The 27,115-nt window shown below is 46.9% G+C and overlaps 1 protein-coding gene across 3 annotated transcripts in view; it reads left to right on the plus strand.

Annotated features, from left to right (window-relative positions):
- Positions 1–101: 101 nt before the first annotated feature.
- opn4a (opsin 4a (melanopsin)) overlaps positions 102–27,115 on the plus strand; it is a 36,626-nt gene continuing 9,612 nt past the window's right edge. For 2 of the 3 annotated variants that reach the window (XR_004021089.1, XM_030747725.1), the window contains exons 1-7: positions 102–315; positions 2,134–2,343; positions 21,944–22,086; positions 24,975–25,108; positions 25,594–25,797; positions 26,253–26,424; positions 26,522–26,698. Coding sequence is in view for 2 of the 3 variants with exons in the window: in XM_030747725.1 (XP_030603585.1) it covers positions 2,170–2,343; positions 21,944–22,086; positions 24,975–25,108; positions 25,594–25,797; positions 26,253–26,424; positions 26,522–26,698 (1,004 nt within the window). In the remaining variant the exon portion in view is untranslated. Of the gene's footprint in view, positions 316–2,133; positions 2,344–12,021; positions 12,110–21,943; positions 22,087–24,974; positions 25,109–25,593; positions 25,798–26,252; positions 26,425–26,521; positions 26,699–27,115 lie in introns of those variants that run through there. The other variant, XM_030747726.1, reaches the window with a different exon arrangement.

A 27,115-nucleotide genomic window follows, 5' to 3' on the forward strand; every position in this document is an offset into this window, starting at 1 on the left:
TGTGTGTGTGTGTGTGTGTGTGTGTGTGTGTGTGTGTGTGTGTGTGTGTGTGTCTCTCCCCGTTATAAGCCCGAGTACCTGCTCTCAGCCTCCGTGCGCCTGCAGTGGGATGATCGATGCGCTCTGAGAGGAGACGTCTCCGAGCCGCGGGGTTCCTGAGGGGATGTGAATGTTTGTGGAGCTTCTGTGTTTACAGCCGGCTGAAGATCCGTGGAAGTGTCCGGATGCTGAAACAGAAGAACTTTCCTCACAGCGACTCTTGGAGTTTCAAGCTTAGGGTGACCACAACCTCCTCCAGCCTCCTCCTGCTGTCAGGTACAGAGAAATCAGTCTGGGCTGTTGGGTTGTGGTTTTTGTTCGTCATGATTTGATTTCTGGTTCTTTAAATTTGTTTGGTGGGTTTGTGCATCTTTGTGGTCTTTTGTATAACTTTGTGATTCACTGGAAGAAAGAAAAGGCTGAGAAACCTCAAAACATCAGAATTTTTTCAACCTTTGACCTTTGACTGGGATTCACACATTTAGACGAGAGCTCCTTCAGCCGGGATGTTCGTGATGTTCCTGTGAGGGGAACATAAAGTTTATTCATACAGACCAAATCACCACAATAGTACAGGTTTGGCCTTCCTCCTGTTTACAGATCAGTCCAAATGGATTTAAGCAGAACTGATTATTGTTGATTCTGTGAATCATCCCTGAAAAAAAGGCCATAAAAATAAAGCACATATGATACAGCAAAGAAGGAATTTCCTATTTTAATGTTTTCAGATGTTTTTCTGTATTTTTAACCTCACATTGAATTTACCTTTAACTGAAGCACCCATAAACCTAATTAATATACTGGCAGGAAATTACTGTGTGTGTGTGTGTGTGTGTGTGTGTGTGTGTGTGTGTGTGTGTGTGTGTGTGTGTGTGTGTGTGTGTGTGTGTGTGTGTGTGTGTTGGATGAAGTGTAGTCACAGACTGAGCTTTGGCTGCTTTGTAAAATGAATCAAATATAATTAAGTGTTGTTGCCTCGAGGTCTGTGAGGTCATTTTGTGTAACTGTAGTTTTTGTGTCGGTACATTTGTAAATCATTTGTAACATAAAAGTTTGAGGAGTGATTAAAAAGAGTTAAAAGTGTTTGAGGAAAGCTGAACGAAACCTTGAAACGTTCAGTTTTCGGTTGCAGCTGCTCCGTTTGCTCCGTTTGCTCCTCTCAGGTTGGATTTCTCCTCCCACAGTGTTTGCTTCACTCCACCAAACAGCTGCTGAAGCCCCTCCATCACAGTGTGAGATTATAGTGAGATTATTATGTAACTGCACAGCATAAATCTTTATATGCACACAGATGAAAGTATTCCAGCTTTTAAAGCTTGTGCATCTGTTTGACATTAGCGGATTCCCACCTCGGGCTCGATCTCTATAGGCTGAAACGCTTTTCCTCATCAGCCCTGGTCACCTCGGTTACTGTTGCTATACGACCATCAAGCTTTCACATCCAAAGTGTTCATCGGTCGTTTCAAAGGCCGACATTCACATTATGATTTGTTGCATCAGTGTTAAACGAAGCAGTCGCAGAGACCTCATCGCCCAAAGGCTCCAACAGCCAGTTCAGGGACTCCAGTTAGCTGAGATGAAGCCTAGCAGACAGCTAGCAGCTACAGCCACCTGTGTCACCATCACCTGTTATTAGGGCCACGCCCCTAATAATGCAAAATTTAAACAGGTGAGATATAGGACCCCCCCCCCCCCCCCACCCCAACCTGTTATGAAGGAGGAAATTAATTTTGATACACAAAATTATATTGTGTATCAGCTGTAAACATGTTTATTTCTGCTGGAAAGTTTAACATGGGAGTCTATGGGGACTGACTCACTGCTGCCTCTGCTGGACGGCAGAGGAACTGCAGGTGCCTCAGTGTCGTCAGCCCTGGATGCTGACGCCTTTTCTTAATAATTATAACATTAACGGTAAATCTTATGATCGTGACGCTGATAAGGAGTTACCTTTTGTAGCACCTCTTTTTCCACCTGTTTGCAGCACCTGTCCCCCGCAGTCACTTCAATTAAGTCTCCCTCCCTCCTTCATTCTCTCTCTCTCTCTCTCTGTCTATGTCTATCTCCCTCCCCCTCCCTCCCCCCCTCACGCAGGCAGTCCGCGCGTGGCGGAGCGAGCAGAGGCAGAGGATGCGCTCCGCGCGGCAGAGCATCGTCTCCTGTAGCGACCACGAGGCGAACTGCACCGCTGCGCGCCGCACGGACACCCTGGCGCTGTCCGCACCCTCCGCGTGGAGCTCCAACAGCTCGGCCGTGGACGCGCTCCAGCTCGTGGAGCTCCAGCCGCCCGCCGCCTCCCCCACCGTGAGTCACTTTCTTTAATTTCATTCTGGAAGTCTGCTCACAAGTATGCACAACTCTACAGCCGGACCCCTCAGTAAATACAGCCACTTCCACCTTTACCTGCATCGGCAGTTGTTAGAGTTGGTTCCTTTACGCACGGAGCATGTGATAGCAGCTGCACATCTACGAGAGAAAGAGTCTCCAGTTTCCGACCGGAGCGTCGTAAAGATGTGAAACAGGCTTGTTTTATATTGTATACATTTTGGATTAATAACTGTAATCAAATAAATCTCAAATTCACATTTTTTCCTACCAGGTTCGCTTTGTTGCGCGCGCGCTCTTCCCTCAGGGGTTTAAAATGTAGCCGATCATTCAGACTGATACCTGACCGATTCCGTTTATCACCTCCACGTCATCAGCGGACCTGTTGTATCGGCTACTTATTGATTACGCAAAATGACCTTAATTGAATGTGGCAGCAGCAAAGAGCAGAAACACATCAGGGTCAAAGCACCAGCAACAAATCAGAAATCAATATTTGCCGGTTTTATTGGAGGCATTTCTACTGTTTGCCGTGGCGGAATCTACACATCTGCTTATTAAGGCATTGATAAATAAATCTGAACAGCTGTAATTTGTCTCAGACTGAGATGAGCTGAGATAGAGAGGAAGTGACAGATCTGTGCAGCTGTCAGCTTTTCTGCTGTGAGGCTTCATCAGGCTGTGTGTGCGTGCTGGTACATGGCTTTACTGGAGTTAAACTGGAGCTACACACGCACACACACAGGCACATAGACACACTGAGCTAAAGGGATGCGGTGCAGAAACTGCCATCACGGCTGGCTGTATCTCCTCCTGAGGCTGCTGTGAAAGCTGCGGGTGGCTCAGGTGATTGGTGGCGTGCTGATAACGGCATCCGAGGTCTGCTGTTTGTACCCACACTGTTTTCAGAGCATCTGTCCATCCATGTGGAAACGTTTTACCGATTGGTGCATGTGTTGTGTTTCCTCTCAGGCCAACTTTCCACAGACTGCTGACTTTTTTCTCAGTGCCAGAGAGTCAATGTGCAGATGTTTTTGCTCCAGGTTAGACGTTTGTGACATGCTGCTGCTGCTGGGCTGCAAATCTGTGCTGATGTTCTGCTGGTGGGTCGGTGTTTACTGCAGGTCCTGGTTCAGATACTGGTTTCCCTCCTGGTGGCTTGGCTGCTTCCATAAGATCTCAGACCAGCTGGATGACAGGAGGCAGAGGGGTGGAGGGAGCTCTCCTCTGTTTCTCTGCATAGGTTTGGTCAGTATTATGTGACCCGATATGAGAAGAACAGTCAGAAGATACAAAACACCCACAAAAACAAATAACATAATTTACTTCAATTTAACCGGGTCAAGATCATCATCCATAAAGGTCGCTCCAGTGACCCTTGTGGAAGAGCCATGAGGGGAACAGTTTACCCTGCCTGGGTTAGGTCCTGACTGTGCTTACGTGCTGAATGACCGCTCAGCCTTCTTGGAGTCGCTGGATGGGGTGCTCTGGGGCTGTCTTGGTCAACACAGCTCTGCAATGTCACATGGAGATCTGGGGCAGTGCCACTGGATTGGCAGACTGCTGTGGGAGTATGGGGTGTCTGGCCTGTTGCTGTGGGCCATTCAGTCCCTGTTCAACCGCAGTGAGAGCTTGGTCCGTATAGCCGGCAATAAGTCAGACTCGTTTCCTGTGGGTGTTGGACTTTGCCAGGCCTCAGGGACTAGTTGTTGCCCCAGGTGGAGGAGTTTAAGTATTTCAGGGTCTTGTTCACGAGTGACAGGAGATCGACAGACGGATCGGGGCTGCGTCTGCAGTGATGTAGATGCTGCAGCGGTCTGTCGTGGTGAAGAGGGAGCTGAGCATAAAAGGGAAGCTCTCGATTTACCGGTCGAGCTACGTCCCTACCCTCACCTATGGTCACAAGCTTTGGGTAGAGACCAAAAGAATGAGATCACAAATATGATCTTATTCTGAGCTTCCTCCAAAGAGTGGCTGGCCTCTCCCTTAGAGACAGGACACACTGGAGAGATTATATCTCTCATCTGGCCTGGGAATGCCTCAGGGTCCCCCGATGAACTGGTGGAGGTGGCTGGAGAGAAGGGAGGTCTGGGCTTCTCTGCTTAGGCTGCTGCCCCGTGACCCAGCCCCGGATAAGCAGAGGTGGGTGGATGGGTGGAGTTTTGCATCATTTAGACATGTATGCAGTGAGTTGCAATCATTGAAGTGGGGGGGGGGGGGGGATGCATGGAGTCAGACAGCTAAAAAGCTACAAACGTGGCGTCGACACTGCACTCAGTACCTTAGTGTACCTGTACAGGGGACAGCAGCTCGTCACTTGGGTTTGCAGCCTTTGTAGGAGGAGCTTCGATGTGCTGTTGTGGTTACAGAGGGCGTCTCGAACCTCTGGTGGTAGTTTTAACGTAACAGAACAAAGAAAAGTGTAAAACTGTAAAGCATCAGAGGAGCTTCCAACCAAAGCCTTCAGTTTAAACTCCTCCTGGTTTCCTTGCCCATGACGGGTGGAGGGAGGTGATGGTGTCACCCCCCGTCTGTCAGTCTGTCACTCAATACAACTCAAAAAGGTCTGAACCAAAATTGATGAAACTTTGTGGAAACATGCCTTCATTTTCAAGGTCAAAGGTCAAAGTCACCAAAAATGTAAAAAAAACAAAAAATCCTTCTCTAATTATCGCTGAAATTTTAAAATTCATATCTGTGAATTTTTCATCTGTCGTGATGCATTTTGGTGCTGTTGATAATTCTTTTTCTCTTTTAAATTAAAATACAGTAATGCAAAGTGAATGATGGCCTGCAGCCGATTTGATTGGCCGTGCTGAATGATAGCGGCCGAGGCTGCAGGAGGTCTGCTGACGTGTGTCCTGAAGTGTTTCCTGTGAGCAGCCTTCACAGAAATGTAGCTTAATGTGACACATTGTTGCCTCTGATGCTGCTTCATTTGCATTTTGGCATTTTGATGACATTTAAATGGTATCTTTAATGATTTTACTGTGCAGGGTTTTAACCACAGACTGGAGGCTTTGGGGCGTATTTTCAGGTTTTTGTTGTCATGATGTTATTTACTGTGAGTCAATAATCTCCATATTTGGACGAGAGGTCTGTTAGCAGGCCGTATTATTGGGTGCAAAAACACAACAAAATGTAAACAAGGAGATGGAGGCAGATGGAGGGTGTGCAGATCTCCTGACACTGAGACCAGGACTCATATCCAGACTCCTGCCTTTGATCAGCTCTTTGGTTCAGGACCTGAATCGGAGCAGAACCTGCTGATGGGCTCAGAGACGTCACAGACTTCGGAGCATGCAGGCAGTTTCAGCTTTAGGGAGGAAGCAGCCTCTTTCCATTTACAGCTGCAGACAGATGTTAGTAACAGTCGTTCCACTTCCTCATCTGTCGTTGAGCTGTCGGACCCCCCAAAGACCCCCCAAAGACCCCCCCTGAAGTTGCACATTTGCTTTGTGTGTTTTGGGGCTGAGTTTTCGTGTTGGAAGCTCTGAAGGCCGATGACTCTGACTGATAACCTTTGATGAGAAATGATATTTAAGCTGCTTCTTCACACCAGACGGCAAAGCAAAGGTTACAGTTTTATTATTATTATTATTTAAATTGATTTAAATTTTTATTTCTTTTATAAAGCATTATGAAGCATGAGGCGGGTCCAACTGAGACGCTGCTGCCTCATTGGCTGATAACGACTCTGGTGACCTTCATGTTTTATCCAGTCTGACCTGAAACTGGCGACTGAGACGCGAAGTGTTCGAGTTCACAGAGAGGGAGCGGAGGGAGTCGCCCCCTGGTGGCCAGTAAAAAGAATGCAGGTTTAGGGCACTTCTCACAGCTTTTGTTGGCCTGTGGTTGGAGTGTGATGTGCTGGGAGCCGGTCGGTGGGTGATGTCGGTGATCGGATGAGAAGCAGTGAGGTAAAGCTGCAGGGAGTCTGGGATAACTTCACATCCTTTGAGTTTTCGTGGAAAATCCTTTTTATAGAAATCAGTCCACAAAGAGCTGAAAATGCTGCATAGTGCGCGTCTAATCCGCCGTTTACCATCACAGGTTTATCTGCTGATCCTCGGGGGGGATTAACCTCCTGAGGGCGAGGTGCTGACCCTCACAACATGTCGGTGTCCTTATTTCCCGATTACCCCCCCGACTCACCCCAGCTCCACAGAGCAAACATTAAAAGTGACGGCTGAATCGTTTTAAAAGCAGAGTCTGAACCGTCTCGCCTTCGTGCTACTCTGCAGAACTCGTGTTTTTAAATGTTCCCAAATCCTCAAACTTTCAGATTTATTTTCCAGGATTATTTAAAGATGACAGATTTCCTGTGGACTTCTGGAATATTCAGTTTAGGATCATTTTCCACATTATTGTCCTTCCATGAAGCTTCCATGTTACTTTCAAGTTTCTTGCAAATCCAAAACATTTTATAAATATGTATATATAGTAATGAGCGGCCACAGAGCGTCACATTTCAGAGTATCACTGCAGTGATCTGAAAGTCAGACGTGTGTTTGCCCATCGTTATAAAGTCATGGATACATTTAAGGACCAGACTCATCCTGATGGTTTGCTTTGACTCTCAGGTTCCACCGAGGTCGTGGGAAAAGGTCACGGCTAAATTTTAAACCTCTCCTCTCGCAGGTAATCTGTGAATAGTTCTCTTCTGGCTGAGAGTCGAATCTCTCGCATGCCAAAGGATCTGGGTGTCATAAAACGTGTTAATTAAAATAAAGTCCTGATGTGTCGACTCTTCTCTGAGGAATGAAGCCTGCAGTTCACGGACGGGTCAGATCCCAATCCCACCGTAACTCCCGTTTGCACGGGTTTGATCTCAGCTGATGGAGATGAGCAGCAGGTGATGGAGCTCTCCTACAGATGTTTCACAAGCAACAGCTGCCTTCAGTTCACTGTGGGTAGTTCACTGTCTGCAGTAACAGTGGGAAAGTGGAAAAGCTGGATCCAGTTGTTGGAATGATCCTGGATTTATTAATTTTGATTGGCATCATGTGTGAAGTCAAAGCTACTGAGGAGCAGTTTTACTCCGTGTGAACAGGATGAAATGATGGGTGCCGGATTATAGCACATTAGCACATAGTGAACGAGACTGGCCGTGCCCGGTGGTAGATTGTGGTGATTGCAGTGATCTAGCCAGAGAAAACAAACCAGAGTCCGGCATCGACGACGGGCCGAGTGCGCGCCCGCATGTCCGATAGCAAACCCGTCAAATTCTCAGCCCGGCGCAAGACGACCTCAGCATGGCACAGCGCCGGGCGATCAGCTGCTGGCTCGAACCCTGGGGTGAAACGGCACTCTTGCAGCACTCGCACACGTATTGATTATGTACTGATAGTAAGAAGAGATTATTAACTGGCGTCACGGCAGCTCAATTATAGAAAAATTCATAATCACGAAATAAGGTGGTGATTCATGGAGGAGATGATGGATCGAGGTCATAAATCACAGCAGAAATGACCTCCAAAGGTTTCAGGGCTCAGCCTTGGAGGGTGCAGAGTAGAACTCAGAGTAGACCTGTAATAGAAATTTGGGAGGAGCCTCGGGTTATGGCAGAATTCGGCAGATTGTTGGGTTTTCTCTGTATTATTGTAGGGTCTTTACCTACAGTTTAAAGCGCCTTGAGGCGACTGTTTGTTGTGATTTGGTGCTATGTAAATAAAATAAAATTGAATTTCTGTGTTCAGGAGCTTTTTCTGACATTTGACGTTCCGACTGAATCACATGACAAAGAATTTATTCAGGAGGACGATGACAGCTGATGAGTCCAACACTCTTTTTTTCATGTTTTTGGTCTTTTGTGGTGACTGAAATAGAAACTGTTGCTAATGAGAAAACTTTGCACCGTCCCATCAGCCATTGTTTCGCTGCTCTGAGTCCAAGCTCATCTTTAGAGTCCTGTAGGTCAGAGCTCTGCAGCTGGATCCAAACAGAGACGCAGTTTTTCAGCCATGTAGCTGTTCAGCTGTCTGCTGTGTAGCAGGTGTAGCAGCGCTAACGTGGCTGCAGACGTGTGGTCTTGCAGGCAGGTAGATGTAGTCAGTGAAGAGTGTTTCTGTGGCCCAGTGGGTTCAGTTTGCAGACCTCCATCTGAAGCAGAAGTCGTGTGTAAATAAAGCTTTTCTTTGAATCTCTCTGTGTGACGTCTGGATCCTGCAAACGCTGCTGAACTGCTCGGTGTGTTTGACTCATGAACAAGGCCCTCGAGGGTGTGTTTTATTGTCAGTGCTGGATTTCATCCTTTGTGAGCTCAGTTTAAATGTTGTATGATCTCCAGGGAAACGAGCCTGCAGACGATGGTCTGTGCTGTACGAACTCTCTCTGCAGCAGCATTTGAGGAGTCTTTATAACTACTAAAGTTTCTACATTTGATCTTTAAATTCAGGAGAGGTCTTTAAAAAGCAACACTTTTAATAATGGAGACGATCAGTGCTTGTAGCCGTGCGTGTCGGGCACCTTTATCTTTCATGTTTGAAGTTTGGATCCTTGTATTTGGCTGCTTCCTGTTTCTCAGTCAGTGACTGATAGATGTCACTGACTTTGTTCCTCAGCTGGTTCTTTACATCACTGCATGATGTGCTGCTTCCTGAGCTCCGTCAGCCTGCTTCACTCTGTCACACAGCTTCTGTTTCAGGGATCAGGCATGAGGGTGGCGGAGAAGCCGAACTCAGCTTTATGGTTAATGAGGCGGGGCGATGTTTCACACACAGGGCAGGTGGGTTTGGAGGGTTTGCCCCTAATAAATAAAATCATCAATTTAATGATCAGCTGTTCTTTGTCTAATATTAAAATTGAACTGATGATCTGAAATATAAGTGTGACGAATATGCAAAAAACGAAGTAATCAGGAAGGTATGATGTTGTAGAGAGGGGACGTCCCTAATATGGTCAACTAAGGTGCAGAAGCACCTTATATGCTGTTTGTTAATTAAGGTCAGCCAATCAGAAGTTGTCTTAAAAGGGGGAGGAGCTAAAACAGCTCGTTTCAGACAGGATGAAAAGAGGGTCGAGGATCGGGTAAAGAAGGATTGTTTTGAACTGTGAATCATGCAAAGCTGCTCTAGGAGAGGAGAACGGCTCCGATATTTAAAGTGAAGCCACGTCTGTGATTACGATAATAATAAAGATCCTAAAATTGAATCTGATCATATTCAAAATGAGCTCAGCACAGACGTGTTCACCTCCTGTTTGATTCCACTCAGTGCTTCATAAAGTTATTGATCTGTGTGAGCATGACCCCAATCGCTTTGGTAATGCCTGTTGTGTAAGAGGCTCTGAACGCGCACACACACACACACACACACACTGAAAGCTGTCATGTGATGCAGCAGTTCAGTCAGCTGGGGCGTGGGAAGTTTTCAAGGATGACTGATGAAAAGAGGACACACACACACACACACACACACACACAGGCTTTCATTTGTATCTTTGTGAGGACTCTCACTAACACAGTGGGTTTGGTGATCCAGCGCCACACAAACCTGATCCTAACCTGAACCCTCGGACAGCTCAGTGATGATCGGCCTCAGTGAGAGGACGCAGTAAACGATGAGCCTGCTGTGAAAGAGCTTCATGTCAGACCATGAATCCATACAGCTGTGTTATTTAGAGTCATTTGAGGTTTATTTTTGTTGTTTGTGTTTTAGTTGTGCTTTGGGGTCTCATGTTGGTGGTTGTGGGGATGTTTGTGGTGGTTTGTGGATCTTTGTGGTTACTATGGGTACATTTTTGTTGTTTTATCGTGTTTCATGCTATTTTATGTTTTAGCTTCATGATTTTTTTCATTCTTACTGGTGATGACCTGCCTCTGAGCTTAGGCCTATCCCTCCGTCCGTCCGTCCGTCCCTGTGTGGCTGGTTTCAGGTTGTTATTGCAAGGTCAGTGGTTTAAAATCAAATTGTTCTGCAGAAAATTAACTTCAGATTTCTTTGTGTGTGTGTGTGTGTGTGTGTGTGTGTGTGTGTGTGTGTGTGTGTGTGTGTGTGTGTGTGTGTGTGTGTGTGTGTTAGTTGGTCAGTAATAATAGCATAATTACTCTGACCCTCATTCAGACCTGCAGGAACCGTCTGATCAGGTTCTTTTTTCCTTTTTCAAATTAAAAGCATCTGCATTCTTCCTCTCTGGTTAACTCATTATCTGAAGGTCACGGCTGAAGCTAAAGATTATTTTTTCCAGAAACATATCGATTGATTCTTCCAATATTTGTCGATAACATCTCGGAGATAATGTGATTTGTATCGGGAATGTTGATGGGTTTTTGGCCGGCAGTGAAATGCAGACGTTTTCTTGGCTGCAGAAATAAAAAGTCGGGTCTGATTATTTTTTTCTGCAGAGAAGAATTTGGTGTAAAGCTCAGTTTGATGTTTCCAGTTTAATATTTCCCTGCAGGTTTTTGGCTCATCGTTCAAAGGCAGACAGGAATGCTTCCAGAGAGGATTTTTATTGATCTGATCAATATTTCTCTGCAGAATCTGTTTAATACATTCATTTGTGTTAATCCACCTTTAATGTTTTAGAACAAACTAAGACTTGTCTTTGTAATGTAAAGTTTTATGACTTAATAATTAAGTAATTAGTGATGTTGATGACAGGCAGACAGGAGGGATGGTGATATTTAATATTTTCTCAAAAGCAAATCATCAGATTTCACTCAGACTTTACTTTTATCTGCAAAATAAAGACTGTGATTGTTTCCATCTACTGCTGTGTTTAGACACAGCGAGTGAGTTTTTGTGCATCGGTATGAGGAAGGCGATCGTCTCCTCATCGTCTCCTCTTTGGAAGATTGGAGCCACATGAAGCCTGTGATGTGGATTTTCTGCACTGATCCTCCTCACAGTGTGACTTCGTCTGATCCTGTTCATCGACGGTGTGCTCAGATGGAACATTTTGCCCTGATTTGTGTGTTTGTTTGTGTGTGTTTGTGTCTGGATTGTGCAGCAGTGGAAGGCTGCCAGCGAGCGCGCGTGCTGCTCTGTCTTTGACTCAGAGTTTGAGGCTTCCGGCTTCACTCTGGCAAACTGGCCGTAAAATATTCTGTATGCACAGAGCCTCTGTGTCTGTGCTGCACGTTTTCCTGATTTATGTCTAGGAGGATTGTTATTCAATGTCATCTTCCATGCTGTGAGTGAAGTACGTTTTTTGAGGTTCCTTTAAATGCTTTCAGCTATTTTCAATGCATCGAACTCTGGGACTGAAAGATAAACCAGAACCTGCAGTTCCTCTAATGACCACTAGAGGCAGGCTTCAACACTGAGTCAGGGCGTACAGACTGTATATAAAAAATGGACCACGTATTACCCGCTGTATTTGGACTTAAATTTTGAAGCCTCAGTAGTAGCATCAGCTAATGCCAGACTGTACGGGAGCATCACACGCACAGATACCTACTGATCAGTAACATCCAAATAAAATCCTCGAATTCCATCCAAACTGGAGCTCCACCTTGTTAGACTGTCTGTTAGTCCAATGAAGCCACAGCAGCCATATTATTGGTCTGATAATTGCATTTAAAAGGCTCCAACAGCACAAACACATCCAGAGGTCCAGTTCAGAGACTCCAGTTAGCTGAGGTGAAGCCTAGCAGACAGCTAGCTCATTTCAGCAAAGAGAAACAGCAGCTCATCATTACTGTAGGTCACTGAGGCCAGAAGGAGCCTGCAGGGAAGCATCCAGCACACCCATGAGTTCAAGAAGAAGGCTTCCTACAGACGTGGGAACTTCAAGCTTTCAGGTCACCTGATCTGTTTTTTTTACAGCCGTTGTCAAACTTGAAGAACGGCTTCTTTATTCCTTTGAGAACTGTTTGTCCAGAACAAAGACGCTCTGTTATCAGCTGACCCGCCAATAAATCCCCTCCTGTCCAAACTTCAGGCCACGAGCCTCAAGTTTGACAAACACGGCTTCAGTCTGAGAAGATTTCCTGACTTTCAGATGACTTCTAACAGACAGCATGAGATCCTCTGGGGTGGGAAAAAGTTCCTACAGAGCAGATAAGGAATGATGATGCGCACGCATGAAGCTGTGAGCATTAATTACATCCAGAGTGATCCCAGCACGTCAGTAATTACAGTGAGGCTGTAATCTGGGTCGGCCACACTCAGAAATGCATGCGGCGTGATTGTGTTTCATTATTAAACCGTAACGGTTCGTGCTGCTGTACGTGGGCGCCGTGGATCATCGCTGAAATCATTTCATATCACGTGTGCTGAAAACTGAGCATACAAGCATGCTTAACACTAAATATATATTTTTTCTTCAGATCAACCCTTCAGGTTATTTGGACATGATGAGATTTTACTTCTTAATTTCTCGTCTTTCTGATGGGCCTTCTCCTCCATCTTCCTAGGGTATGTTTATCTTATCCTGCCAAAGTATTGGATGCATCAAACCAGTCCCCCCCCCCCTCAATAAAATCATAGAAGAATTCAATGGCTTTCATTACCAGGAAGCATCGTACTTTGCGTAGAAGCAGCAAACATCCTGTTCAGGTCTTCACCTGCATGACAGTCCATACTTAAACTGAGAGATCCCAAACTCTGATAAACATGCATAAACAACCGCAAACAGACACACAACCAAAATCTGAGCCATAATCACCACAAAGTTACTCCAGACCACTTCAGAAAGGCTCAAACTCACCACAGAGACCCCCAAACTTCAAAAAAGATTCCAAACTACCACAAAAACCTCCAAATCAATCATTGTAGACCCAAGACCACGACTCAAACCCCCCCCCCAGATGAAGAATCACCTAAAAGAGACGCCAAAACACCAAAACCACGAGAAAGAACTGCAGAACAACCAAAATACACCAATCGGCTATAACATGATGACCACCTGCCTAACATTGTGTTGGTCCCCCTTTAGCTGCCAAACAGCCCTGACCCATCGATGGACTCCAGCAGACCCCTGAAGCTGTGCTGTGGTATCTGCACCAAGATGTTACCAGCTGATCCTTTAAGTCCTGGAAGCTGTGAGGTGGGGCCTCCATGGACTGGACTGGTTTGTCCAGCACATCCGACAGATGCTCGATTGAATTGAGATCTTAGGAATTTGGAGGCCAAGTCAACACCTCAAATCATTGTTGTGCTCCTCAAACCATTCCGAACCATCCCTGCTTTGTGGCAGGGAGCGTTATCCTGCTGAAAGAGGCCGCAGCCATCAGGGAATGCTGTTTCCATGAAAGGGTGTAGATGGTCTGCAACAATGCTTAGCTAGGTGATACGTATCATCCACATAGATGGAAGGACCCAAGGGTTCCCAGCAGAACATTGCCCAAAGCATCACACTGCCTCTGCCAGCTCGCCTTCTGCTCTCTGTACCTTTGTGATGATACTAAAAACACTGCGAACTTGTAACCTGGTAACAATGAAAACGTGGCGACATAAACTGCTGAATTTAGATAAACCTTTGCAGCATTTTGATAATAATCATAGTTAATACAGATTTATGTGAGCAGCAGATCTGGGCTGATAAGCAGACATAAAGGGTTTGTTCCCAGAAGCACAGACAGACTCGGAGGACTTGGAATAACTGCACAGCAGGAGTTCTGCTGACAGGATCCGTCGGCTCTGTGAGGACGGTCTCCAGCCATCCTCCCTCGGCCGAAACGCCCAATCCTTTGTGACGGGCCGCGCTGCGCTCGGCGGGCCACAGCTCGTCTGCAGGGAGGATTTGTGGCCTCGCGGCAAAGACGACAGCAGCGGCCGCCAACGAGACGGAAAACATTTTCATAATGATTTCAGGCGGACTGCAGATGAACTTTGATTTCAAATGAGCGAATATTTTAAATGAAGCCTCGCAGCAGCCGCGTGACTTTGCATTTTAACGACTCCGACAGCCTCGTCACTCATTTCAGTATTCCTCCACAGGTCACCGCCCCGATTATGACTCTGCTGAAATTTATTTATCGATTTAAGAGGAGAACATAATCATCTCAGAGGAGGAGACGCGAGGATACAAAACTCACCTGAGGAAGCAGCTTCCACATGAATGAGTCGAAGGCCTCAGCTCCTCAGCTCGAAGATCTCCCAGAAGGAGACTCAAACATATGATGCAAAACAACAACAACAAGAACAATAAAGAGAGAAAAACAGGACTTAAGATCACAACAAAGACACACAAAATGTCTTTTTCCTGTTTTTGGACTTTTCCTCTCCTGCTTCATTCATTTACAGCCGGCTGCTGTTTGACTTCATGACCCAAAGATTTTACTGTAACGACTGTGGGTTACATATACACTCACCTGCCACTTCATTAGGTACACCCTGCTGTTATGGGGTTGGCCCCCGTTTCCTTCAGAGCTGCTTTCATTCAGCTGGCTGCTAGAAACAGATTTGGGTCCATGCTGACATCACAGCGTCACACAGATGCTGCAGATGTGTCGGCCGTATCCCTGATGGGAATCTCCCGCTCCTCCACATCCCCAAGGAGCTCTGATGGACTGAGATCTGTGACTGTGGAGGCCGTCTGACTGCAGCGAACTCACTGTGATGGTCAAGACAGCAGTTTGTATCACGGTGTGTTCTCCTGCTGTAAGCAGCCATCAGAAGATCACTGAGGTCATAAAGGGATGGACATGGTCAGCAGCAGCACTCAGGTAGGTACTGGTGCTAAAGAGCCCAAAGGATCCATGCTTTCAAACTGAGCCTACCATCAGACCAGGCAACGTTCCTCCAACCTTCTGTTGTCCAGTTTTGGTGCTCTGTGTGAACTGCAGCCTCAGTTTCCTGTTTCTTTGCTGCTGTGATCCAAGCTTCAGAGATGCTCTTCTGCAGACCTCGGTTATAACGAGCGGTTCTTCCTCTCAGCTGGAGGCAGTCTGTCCATCCTCCTCTGACCTCTGACCTCAGCAGCAGTTTCACTCTCTCTCAGACCTGCTCTGTGAACCTCAGAGATGCTGTGAGGAAAATCCCAGCAGATCAGCAGTTTCTGACACACTCAGACCAACAACCACACCACGCTCATCTAAATCATCATCAGTCTGAGGCTCAGTTTGAACTTCAGCGTGTCTGAATGCACCGAGCTGCTGCCACAATACAGAGCAGCTGAACACGTGTACCTAATGAAGTGGCTGGGGAGTGTATGCAGGTGCTGTTGATTCACCTGCAGGTGTTGTGTTTGGTTTAGAGGCGACCTTCCTCTGAGTCTCTCTGTGAGGCAGGATGTTCGTCCTTCAGTTCAATGTTATTCATACAGCACCAAATCACAACAGTCGCCTCAAAGCTGAGCTGAAATTTTTCCCTCCTGTCACAACATGTCGGACTCCATCATCATCATCATCATCATCATCATCATCATCATCATCATCATCATCGTCAGCAAGTTGTTTGTTTTTGAGGCGGGGCTCTGAGAACAGCTGAGCATCAGACAGATCTCAGTGGATGTGACTCGTGTGTGCAGCCTTTGTGCTGCTTTCATGGGTCACTGCAGCAGACATGAACACACAGATGCAGATTTCTAGTGTGTGTGTGTTTGTGCATACACTGACCAAGAGACATCTGTACGTCATGAAGAGCCGCTCTGTTACAGCATGACTCAGTCCAGGTTATTCCACTGTTCATTCAGTGGAGTTTGTGGACGTCTCTGTGGAAACGTTTGAGATAGCAGGACTTTGTTTGCTCAGAGTCTCTCTGGAGCTTCGTGCTGTGCGCCTGTGTGGACTCTCCATCCACAGGACAGAGCTTGTCAGGTTAAATCCTGATTCTAAATTGGACCCGAACGCAGCACGCTGAGTGTCCGATGCAAAAAAGAGGAACTTTATTTCATGAAGAAAAATAAGAATAGAAAGAGCTGTACGTGGGTCACGACGGGTCAGCTGCAGGTCAGCTGCAGGTCACCGTGTCACCGCTTTTTGGTGTCTGATATGGAAAACCGCGAGTCGGCACAAATTCGTCAGTCTGGGGCCCGGAAAACGATTACTGCTCCACATTTCTAATAAAAGTTTAGGTCACTTCAGTGGAGGACAGGATCTGTCTGCTGCATTGAGTTTCTTGTGGTAGCCCCTCCCACAGACGCCGTCATCACAGGTCCCAGCTTCAGGAGGATTCACGTTCATCCGCTTTCTCGGTTCTGGTTTAAGTTGTTTCCTGCAGACGTGTTCGTGCAGCAGCAGGAGGAACGGGGAGCACACGCCGCCCTGCGAGGACGACGTCAGTCCGATCCTCCGGCTGACCTCCGGCTCTGATTAGCTGTTCCTGATGTTCCTGCTGGCGCTGATTTCTGCTGCTAAGATGGCAACAGGGAGATGGGATGAAGATCTCTGAGGCCTGACAGAGGGAGGAGGCTCAGAGGAGGTTAATTAGAACCAGTGATGGAAACGCTGCCTGTCAGGAGGAATTTAAGTTGCTGGTTAGTGATTAGTGAGGTCTGTGAGTGTGAAGCTTTTCCTCTGAGTGGAATAATAATGACAGGAACATGAAGGCGGTTTTACAGCAGCAGTTTGAAGGACTTTAAATCTGTTATTTGGGTTTTAATATCAACCCAAAGAGGACTTTTAGTCATTGCAGAGGCAGTGTGAGGAGTCAGTTTTATATGCTTATTTGGACCCCTGAGAGCGAAGCTGAAACTTCAGACTCCAAGAAACAGGAAATATTGTTCAATTTCAGAATCAGAATCTTTATTGTCATTGTACACAGAAGTTGCACAACGAAATTTAAAATGCATTCCTTTCTAGGTGCCTCAGACAATAAATAATAAAATAATAAAAATATGAGTGATAAAAATGATTACTAAAATACAGTGCACAATAGTAAATTAACAGACGAATCTAGCCCCAATACACACACCAACGCACGCACACAGTCAGCACTACCACCCCACATCACTGTCCAAACCACACAGAGTTCAGTTCAATGATGGCTCTGGCATAAAAGCTGTTCCTCAGTCTGTTTGTTCTGGCCTTCATTGTCCTGAAACGTCTGCCTGATGGCAGTAGCTGAAACAAGGAGTGTCCAGGGTGTGAGGGGTCCTGGAGGATGTTCTGTGCCCTCCTCTGGCAGCGGGCATTGAACAGTTCCTGGAGGGAGGGCAGGGGACAGCCTATGATCTTTTGAGCCGTGTTGATGATTCGCTGGAGTGTTTTCCTGTCTGCTGCTGTGCAGCTGTTGAACCACACGCACAGACAGTAGGTCAGGATGCTCTCTACACAGCAACGGTAGAAGGACACCAGCAGATTCTGGGTCAGATAGTTGCTCCTAAGAACCCTCAGGAAATGCAGTCTCTGTTGGGACTTCCTGACAATGCTGGTCGTATTGATACTCCAGGTCAAATCATCCTGCAGATGTACTCCCAGGAACCTAAAATCTGAAACCAGCTCCACTTCATCCCCCTCGATGAACAGAGGTTGAATGACATGTGTTGTCCTCCTAAAGTCTACTACCATCTCCTTTGTCTTAGTGGTGTTCAGGATCAAGTTATTCTCACTGCACCACCTTGACAGCCGCTGCACCTCGTCCCGGTATGCTGACTCATCCCCGCCTGATATGAGCCCCACCACAGTGGTGTCATCCGCAAACTTAATGATGCAGTTACTGGCATGTATGGAGGTGCAGTCATGTGTGTAGAGGGTGAAGAGTAGGGGACTCAGCACACAGCCCTGTGGAGAGCCGGTGCTGAGGCTGATGGCTGAAGAGAGGTGGGGACCTACTCTTACCCTCTGGGAACGGTCTGTCAGGAAGTCCTTGATCCAAAGACAGGTGGAGCGTGGTATCCCCAGATCTGACAGTTTAGTCACCAGTCTGCCAGGAAGGATGGTGTTAAACGCCGAGCTGAAGTCCACAAAGAGCAGCCGAGCGTAGTTCCCCCCCTGCTCCAGGTGAGAGAAGGCAGAGTGGAGGGCCGTGGCAATGGCGTCCTCTGTGGACCGGTTGGCTCTGTAGGCAAACTGGTGGGGGTCTAGTCTGGGGGAGAGACTGGAGATGACGTGAGCCCGGACAAGCTTTTCAAAGCACTTCATAACAATTGGTGTGAGTGCTACTGGCCTGTAGTCATTCAAACCTCTGATAGTGTTCTTCTTGGGGATGGGGACGATAATGGAGGACTTCAGGCAGGAAGGGACAGCAGCCTGGCTCAGGGACTGGTTAAAAATGCTGGTAAAAATACCAGCCAGCTGAGCCGCACAGACCTTCAGTATCCGTCCAGAGACACCATCGGGCCCCACAGCTTTCCTGGGGTTCACAGTTTCCAGCATACGCCTCACCTCTTGCTCTTGCAGCCTGAGGATGCTGCTGCTGCCTGCTGAGGGATGTTGGATGGCTGTCTCTGGTTGCTGTACCTCAAAGTGTGCAAAGAAGCTGTTCAGCTCCTCTGCCAGATTGATGTTACGCTGATCAACTAACAGGCTGGGTTTGTAGTTCAAAATATGCCGAACCCCTTGCCACACGTGCCTGAAGTCGTGGCTCTGGAAACAGTCCTCAATCCTCCTCTTATACACAGCCTTGGCCTCCCTGATGCCCCTCTTCAGGTTGGCTCTGGCAGCGCTGTAAAGCGCCCCATCACCAGCTCTGAAGGCGATGTTCCTCTCTCTGAGTAAGCTCTGCACCTTTCCATTCATCCATGGCTTTCTATTTGGAAAAACCCGGATATTCTTGTCCACAGTTACAGTGTCGGTGCAGAACTTGATGTAGTCCAGAGCAGCCGAGGTATACTGCTCCAGGTCCTGGTGCTTGAATACGTCCCAGTCAGTTGTTTCAAAGCAGTCCTGCAGCTGTTGAGAGGCACCTTCAGGCCAGGTCTGAACAGTCTTAGATGTAGAAAGAGCAGTTTTGCTGAGGGGGGTGTATGCTGGAATCATAAGCAGGGACAGATGGTCTGACTGGCCCAGATGTGGCAGTGGCACAGCCCTGAAACCCAGCTTGATGTTAGAGTAGACTTTATCCAGTGTGTTGTTCCCTCTTGTAGGGCATTTAACATGCTGATGGAACTTGGGTAGAACAGTCTTTAAATCGACATGGTTAAAGTCTCCTGCAATGATGTGTACAGCCTCAGGATATCTGCTCTGTTGACTGCAAACCGTGTCATGTAAGAGACTAACAGCCGAGTTAGCATTAGCATCAGGGGGAAGATAAACAACAGTGATCAAAACAGCTGTAAACTCACGGGGCAGATAGATGGGCCTGCATTTAACAGTCATGTACTCCAGGTCCGGAGAGCAGTGGCTGTTCACAGTCATACTGTCTGTACACCAGCTGTTGTTTACATACAAGCACACACCCCCTCCTCTGCTCTTACCGGAGGTCCGCATTCTGTCATGCCGGTGCGTTGTCCTGCCGGCTAGCTCGATGGCTGCATCAGGAATGGATGAATGAAGCCAGGTCTCAGTGAAGAGCAAAACGCAGCAGTCCTTCACGGTCCTGTTTGTAGCCACCAGCAGTCTCAACTCATCCATTTTATTCGGGAGTGATCTTACATTGGCGAGGAAAACACTGGGTAACGGAGGTCTATGAGGCCGTTTACGTAGCCTCTCCAAAACGCCAGCTCTGCCGCCTCTTTTCTGCCTCCTTTCTCTGCGCCGTCTCCGTCTGCGACCCCCCCTCACAGGGATGATGAACCACAAAGAGCCAGGTGGTCTGGCGATGTCCACCGGGATGTTGTGAGAGTGGAGGAAGTCAGCCATAACCGCCTGCTCACTTTGTGCTCCTATATGTAGGAGTTCGTGCCGTCTGTATGTTATAATGTCCGCCCGACATAATGGTGATGTGTTGAGCCACAGTTGAAGCACACATAACAACATACACAATTTCACAGAGCACCGAAAAGGAGAGCACTGAGCCGCTGCGACTATGCGCGCCGCCATCTTGTGTGTGCAAACTATATAACAGAAAAACATTTATGACAACCTTTTTCTAAATCCTGACCATCACATTTCTGTGGATCTGTCTGTGTCCATCGTGGACTCGGTCCAAACACACTTTGAACTATGGTTTGAATTTTCATGTCCTGGCTGGAGCCTAACCCAGAGGGGGGCGGGGTCCAGCCTGTCGCTAACACACAGACAACCACCTACAGGCTAATTCAATTAACCAGAGGCCCCCGGAGAAAACCCATACACATGCAGACTCCACACACAGTCAAACCCGGGACCTTCTTGCTGTGAGGCAACAGTGCTAACCACTGTTCCACCATGCTGCCCCTAATTGTCATGTCATTAAACAACAATAAGCCATGTTTAATGTACAGAACAAAGTGTGTATTTATGAGCACACAGAGGGAAAAGAAGCAGATGGATGATTTTTTTTGTACATATACAGCAGGAAACACTGAAGCTCTGCAATCTGAACGGACTGAAGACAACTCGTATCTGATTATCTTTTATACCGTCATCATTAGAGTGTCAGTTTCAGAGTCGGGCTCTCCCACAGTGATCAGAAGTCAGAAATGTGTCAGTTTCTGATCCTGCAGACCCACCCTGCCCCTGCTCCTCTGACCCTGAAGAGGTCACAGACGCCTTGAGACTTAAAATATTCACATTTAGTCTAATCGGAGTGAAACTCAATCCTCACTGAAGTCTGCTTCATCCAAGAGAGCCAATAAAGGCACACTGACGAGTCAGATGTGGATCGCTGATATTTAAAGCGTTCATCTATTTGTGACTCCGGCTCTGACCGACATGCAGGAAAACGTTCCACCTTAAAAGCTTCCAGAATATCAGGTTTACATGTAAACAAGGCAGCAAAGTGTCCTCTGCAGACGGCCCAGTCCTTTCCTTCTGTTTGACAACCAAACTGTGGCTTTCTAACAGTCAGCGTTTTAGTGCTTTTCACTCCTGCTTTGTTTATTCAAATTCATCATTTCCGGTTCCGGTTTCAAATTAAAAGTCCTCTTAGTTTTTCAGTGCTTAGAAACCATGCTTTCCTAATGAGGCTTCTATTCTGAAACATTTGGAGGAATCACTTTTTGCCCTTTAAGAAAAATGAGATGTTATGGCTGAAAAATGTGACCTCTGATAAGTGAAGTTTATTTCCAGACACAAACCAGAGAAAAAAATCAAGCCACAGAACAAATAATTTCTGCCTGGATCAGTAAAACTGAGAGATGAGGGCTGGTCTCCATGTGTTTTAAAACCAACACCCGCAGTAATCTCCAAAGACCTAAATAAAAACTCCTGAGGTGCACTGGGGGCGCTTTAGCATTCAAAGCTTTAAAGGTTAAAACAAGAATTTAATAAAAACGGCCTCGAACGCTGACAGAGAGCCAGCGAGGAGACGAAGTGGGAGAAACCTGAGATCTCCTCCTAGAATGAGTCCAAAGACCTGCAGCTGCTTTTTGGACAGATGCAACAGTGATGATGAGTAACAATGATCCAAACAATAAAAGCACAGTTTGCACCAATTCCACCTTAGAAATAACATCTGGATATCATCTGCATACTAATCATCTGTAGAAGATGCAACATGTGCAAGCTCAGGATGCTGGGATAGGGGGAGGTGGAGGCAGATGATCCACTGTGGCGCCCCCTAAAGGGAGCAGCTGGCAGAGGAAGAAGAAGTCTCTTTGTGATCATGTGTTGATTTGTGCAGTTTTGGAAGTGTCACTCTCACCTGTAATGTTGTGTTTTATCCTCCAGGTGGCGATGGTGCCCGAGACGCCACGCCTGTTTCCCACAGTGGATGTGCCCGACCACGCCCACTACACCATCGGCTCCGTCATCCTCGCCATCGGCATCACCGGCATGGTCGGGAACTTCCTGGTCATATACGCCTTCAGCAGGTACGCTGATCATCGTGCTGCTTTCGGGTGTGAGCAGAAACTTGGAAAATGCAGCCTCTCACTCGTGTTTGTTTAATCTTTATTTTGACCTTCCTGTCAATCAGCTGTGATGGGTGTTCATATTAAACATGACCAGAGTTTATAATAACGCTCTAAACACTCAGTTTATCACATTTTTCCCTGCTCTTCAGCCTGTATGATATCATAGAGCAGGGGTGCCCAAACTTGCGGCCTGTGGGCCGCTTCCGGCCACGCCCCCTTCTGGTCTATTACTATTTTGACATTTCGCTTAACCCTCTTAATTGGAAGGGAATGCGAAATGTCAAAAAAGTAACTTGTATGTTATTTGTATGTTACTTTTGGACATCAATTCGCAGACCGGAAGTAGGGGGTGGGGCCTGAGCAGTCCACGGGCCAAGTTTGGGCACCCCTGTCATAGAGCAAGGATTTTCCTTTTATGGTCATTTCAGCCGGAGAAGCCCCACCCACCCACAGGGGGTAACCAAACAGAATAAAAGGGGAGGAGCTAAAAGGGCTCGTCCCACTGTAAGGAGCCGAAACGCTCCATCTGTTCTTCTTCCATCGCTGCAGAGAAACAAAGAGCACAACGATTCGTGCACTTCCTTCAAGAAGCTTTTCCACTTAACGCACATTTGATGTGCGTATCGACCCGCCCATTCCTGGGATGGGTATTGATCCTCCTTCCACTAAAATCAGAGCTGCTTTGAGGTGAACAGTGCATCGATTAAGCACTCGTGTTGAAGCTGAAGCAGCAGCGAGTGTTTTCCTTCAGACTGACTTCAGAGTCATTCAGTCTGTGCAGGTCCAAACACCACGAAGCCCAGGAAACCGATTAAAGGCCATTAAACTCGATCATTACTGAAGAATTCACAGTCGGCTCATCTGGTGGAAATTAAGTTTCTTTTTTTAACAAAGCTGCTTTAATCATTTCTGTCATTTGTGTGCATCAAAGAAACACTGCAGTAAAAATGTTGATTGTTTTGTGTAAAAGATGTTTCTTAAAATATGCAAATGTGTGTCTGTAAAACAAAACAAATGTTGAGTTTGTACTTGCAGAAACATGACGAATATTCACACATAGACACTGGTAAGGGGAACTATGTGAGAGTGCTGTTTGTAGATTACAGCTCAGCATTCAACACCATAGTTCCCTCCAGGCTGGTCTCTAAGCTGCTGGACCTGGGCCTGGGCCCATCCCTGTGCAGGTGGGTTCACAGCTTCCTGACCAGCAGACCACAGGTGGTACGAGTGGGTCACCTCACCTCATCCTCCCTCACCCTCAACACTGGATCCCCCCAAGGCTGTGTGCTCAGCCCTCTGCTGTACTCACTGTACACCCATGACTGCGAGGCCACGTCAGAGTCCAACGTCATCATCAAGTTTGCTGACGACACTGCTGTTGTGGGACTAATCTCTCACAATGAGGAGACAGCCTACAGGAGAGAGGTCTCCCGCCTGGAGAACTGGTGCCAGGAGAACCACCTCCTGCTCAACGTCAGCAAAACAAAGGAACTGATCGTGGACTTCAGCAGGAAGCAGCAGAGGGACTACCATCCACTTGTCATCAGTGGTGCTGAGGTGGAAAGAGTGGACACCTTCAAATACCTGGGAGTGACCATCTCACAGGACCTGTCCTGGACTCATCACATAAACATCACTGTGAAGAAGGCCAGACAGCGTCTCTACCTCCTCAGGCGGCTGAGAGACTTCAAGCTCCCACTCAAGGTGCTCAGGAACTTTTACACCTGCACCATCGAGAGCATCATGCGTGGGAGCATCACCACCTGGATGGGAAACTGCACCAAGCAGGACTTCATGGCCCTAAAAAGGGTGGTTCGTTCAGCTGAACGGACCATCAGAACCACCCTCCCCAACCTGCAGGACATTTACACCAAGCAGTGCAGGCTGAGGGCCATGAAGATCCTAAAACAGCCCAGCCACCCCGGACACTCTCTCTTCTCCCTGCTCCCATCAGGCCGGCGTTACCGCTGCCTGAGGGCTAAGACTGAAAGGTTGAAGAAGAGTTTTTACCCACAAGCCATCCGTCTGCTCAACTCTGAGCCCTAACTGGACCATTATTGCACAGTGTAAATATTATAATTTAATTTAAAAAGTGTGTATAGTGTATAGTATATAGAGTATAGTGTATAGTGTGAATTACTTTTTTTTATTTTTATTCTTCTTATTTATATGTGTGTGTATATAAGGTTGCAGGTACAAAATACATTTCACTGTGCATTGTACTGTGTATAACTGTGCATGTGACAAATAAACACTATCTTATCTTATCTTATCTTAATATTCACAGCTTAGAATATTTTGCTCGCAGTGGAGCGTCTATGATTTTTATTCTTGGACTCTAATAATACGAAGCTGCTCCAGCAAACTTCACAGTGATCCCGATTTCTTTTATCTTCGGCTGCAGACGTTACGGCACACTGCGGTAAAGAAAATAAGGAACTTTTATTTTGAAAATCACAAAGGTGAAACAAAAAGAGCAAAATGTCCAAAGGCCAACGAGCAAATAACAAAAGAGCTCCTGAGGTCCAGCTGACCTCAGAGAGCGATGGCGGCAGAAGAAATATTTTATTTTTAAATAGTTTAAAGAAATATTAAAAACACAAAGTACACCCAAAGAATGAACTCCACGTGACAAAACAGGATTTACATCCAGACAAAAATCCACAAACAAAGGTGAAAAACACGGAAGGAAAGATGGAATTACAGGAAGAAACACTGACATAAACGTGAAAATGGATCAAATGTAAGAATACAGAAACAGCCTGAAGTGAAGGTGTTCTGTGGAGTTTGTTTCATTCATTTATGCATTTCATTCCTTTTTGTGTGTAACATCCGTCTGTGTGCAGGAGTCGCAGCCTGCGGACGCCGGCCAACATGTTCATCATTAATCTGGCCATCACCGACCTCCTGATGTGCATCACGCAGTCTCCCATCTTCTTCACCACCAGCATGCACAAGAAGTGGATCTTTGGAGAGAAAGGTAGACACGCGACAGACACCTGCTCATTAGTGCTAATTAGTACCAATAACTTCATTTAAAAAAAGGCCCAAACGCGGTGCAGAGGTCCGGTTCAGTTAGCTGTGTCGCCTCCGGCCGTCAGTCAGAGGCTGTTCGTGTGTTTGTTTCTGTAACGACGTTTATCATTCGTGACTGCATCTTTCTGCTGTACCTGCTTCTGCCTCGCCTGGTTTCTCTTTTGCAAGCAGCCCTCAAACTATCCGTAAATGAATTAAAGTGAAAATGATGCTCGTCTTTTGCGCCGACCTTCAGCTCTGCAGCCCCTTTTCCCTCCTCCTCCTCTCCGATGATGTGAAGCTCTGAGTTTCGCTCGTCCTCCGTCCCTCAGAGACGCCTGAAGGTCATTTTATTGAGAGTGAGGAGGTTTATTTCCCACAGTGGAAAGAAGAGGTTTGTTCTCAGTTTAAAGTCACTCGTGGACTCTAATCCCTCTCTGTTGCCTGCAGGTTGTGAGCTGTATGCTTTCTGCGGCGCTCTCTTCGGGATCTGCTCCATGATCACGATGACGGTGATCGCCATCGACCGTTACTTTGTCATCACGAGGCCTCTCACGTCTATCGGAGTGTTATCTCGGAAGCGCGCCCTCCTCATCCTCGCGGCGGCCTGGGCCTACTCCCTGGGCTGGAGCCTGCCGCCGTTCTTCGGATGGAGTGAGGACTCATGCCGACACGCTATATTTAGAATATTGTCACTGCTTTGCTGCCATCACACAGCCCCGTCCACGCGACAACATGACAACATGCACAGTGTCCCTTAAGTAGCCCCAAAGTGCAGCGTTAGACTTAAAGGCACTTCAGTGTCGTGTAGTCATGGCAGACTCCAGCTCAGCCAGAAACACATGAAGATGTGACAGGAAGAGCAGACAGCCTGATACAGACTGAAGGAGAGAGCAGACTACAGGGAGAGAAACAAGAGAGCTCAGCAGGAACGAGGGTGGAAACACCACGCTTTGAATATTAGCACCTCTTTACCTGCCTTACAGCACACCTGACAAAGGGACACGCCCCCTGTAGAACACAATAACAGTGCTCATAAAGTAATCCCACTGAGTGGCTCTTAAGAGGCCCAAAGAAAAATAAAGTCTCTCTTTGTGTTAACGTTTCAGGTGCCTACGTCCCCGAGGGCCTGATGACCTCCTGCACGTGGGACTACATGACCTTCACTCCGTCCGTGAGAGCCTACACCATGCTGCTCTTCATCTTCGTCTTCTTCCTGCCTCTCTTCATCATCATCTACTGCTACATCTTCATCTTCCGCGCCATCCGCAGCACCAACCAGTCAGTTCACTTCCTGATTCCTCTCCTTAAGCTGCGCCTGGCTTTAGCGGTTTACGTCACAGACTTCGCTGCCTAAAGCCTCCGTGTGTGTTTTCAGGGCGGTGGGGAAGATTAACGGCAGCATTCACAGTCACGGAAGCACTCGTGACTCCGTGAAGAGCTTCCACCGGCTGCAGAACGAGTGGAAGATGGCGAAGATCGCTCTCATCGTCATCCTGCTCTACGTCATCTCCTGGTCGCCGTACTCCACCGTCGCTCTCACCGCCTTCGCCGGGTAAAACACTGACACTTCCACTCCTATAAAAAAATAATAATGAATCTGCATCAGCCTCTGAAACCAAAAATCAGCTTTTGGCCTGTTGCACTTCCTCTAACGTCCACTAGATGGTGCTCTGCATTTCTCAGAGCAAAGAGGCTCATTTACATTTTTAACCCCCGCAGCTTTCAAGCTCATGGCTGAGGCAGGTTAACCACCCACAGAGAAAGAAGGACACATGCAGACAACTGAAAGCTGAAGTTACATTAAAGCACCTGAATAATAATATTTAAAATGCTCCCATTATGTCAATGTCTTCTTCTCTCATATTTTTAAAAGATAAAATAAAAAAATACTGACTTTACTATCACTGGCAAAAAATGTTTGGAAGTCCATCTTAAAATCTCATCTTAAATGAAAATGATGTACAACTCT

Source organism: Archocentrus centrarchus, chromosome 15, assembly GCF_007364275.1.
Source record: "Archocentrus centrarchus isolate MPI-CPG fArcCen1 chromosome 15, fArcCen1, whole genome shotgun sequence".
In the NCBI taxonomy this organism is placed as follows: domain Eukaryota; kingdom Metazoa; phylum Chordata; class Actinopteri; order Cichliformes; family Cichlidae; genus Archocentrus; species Archocentrus centrarchus.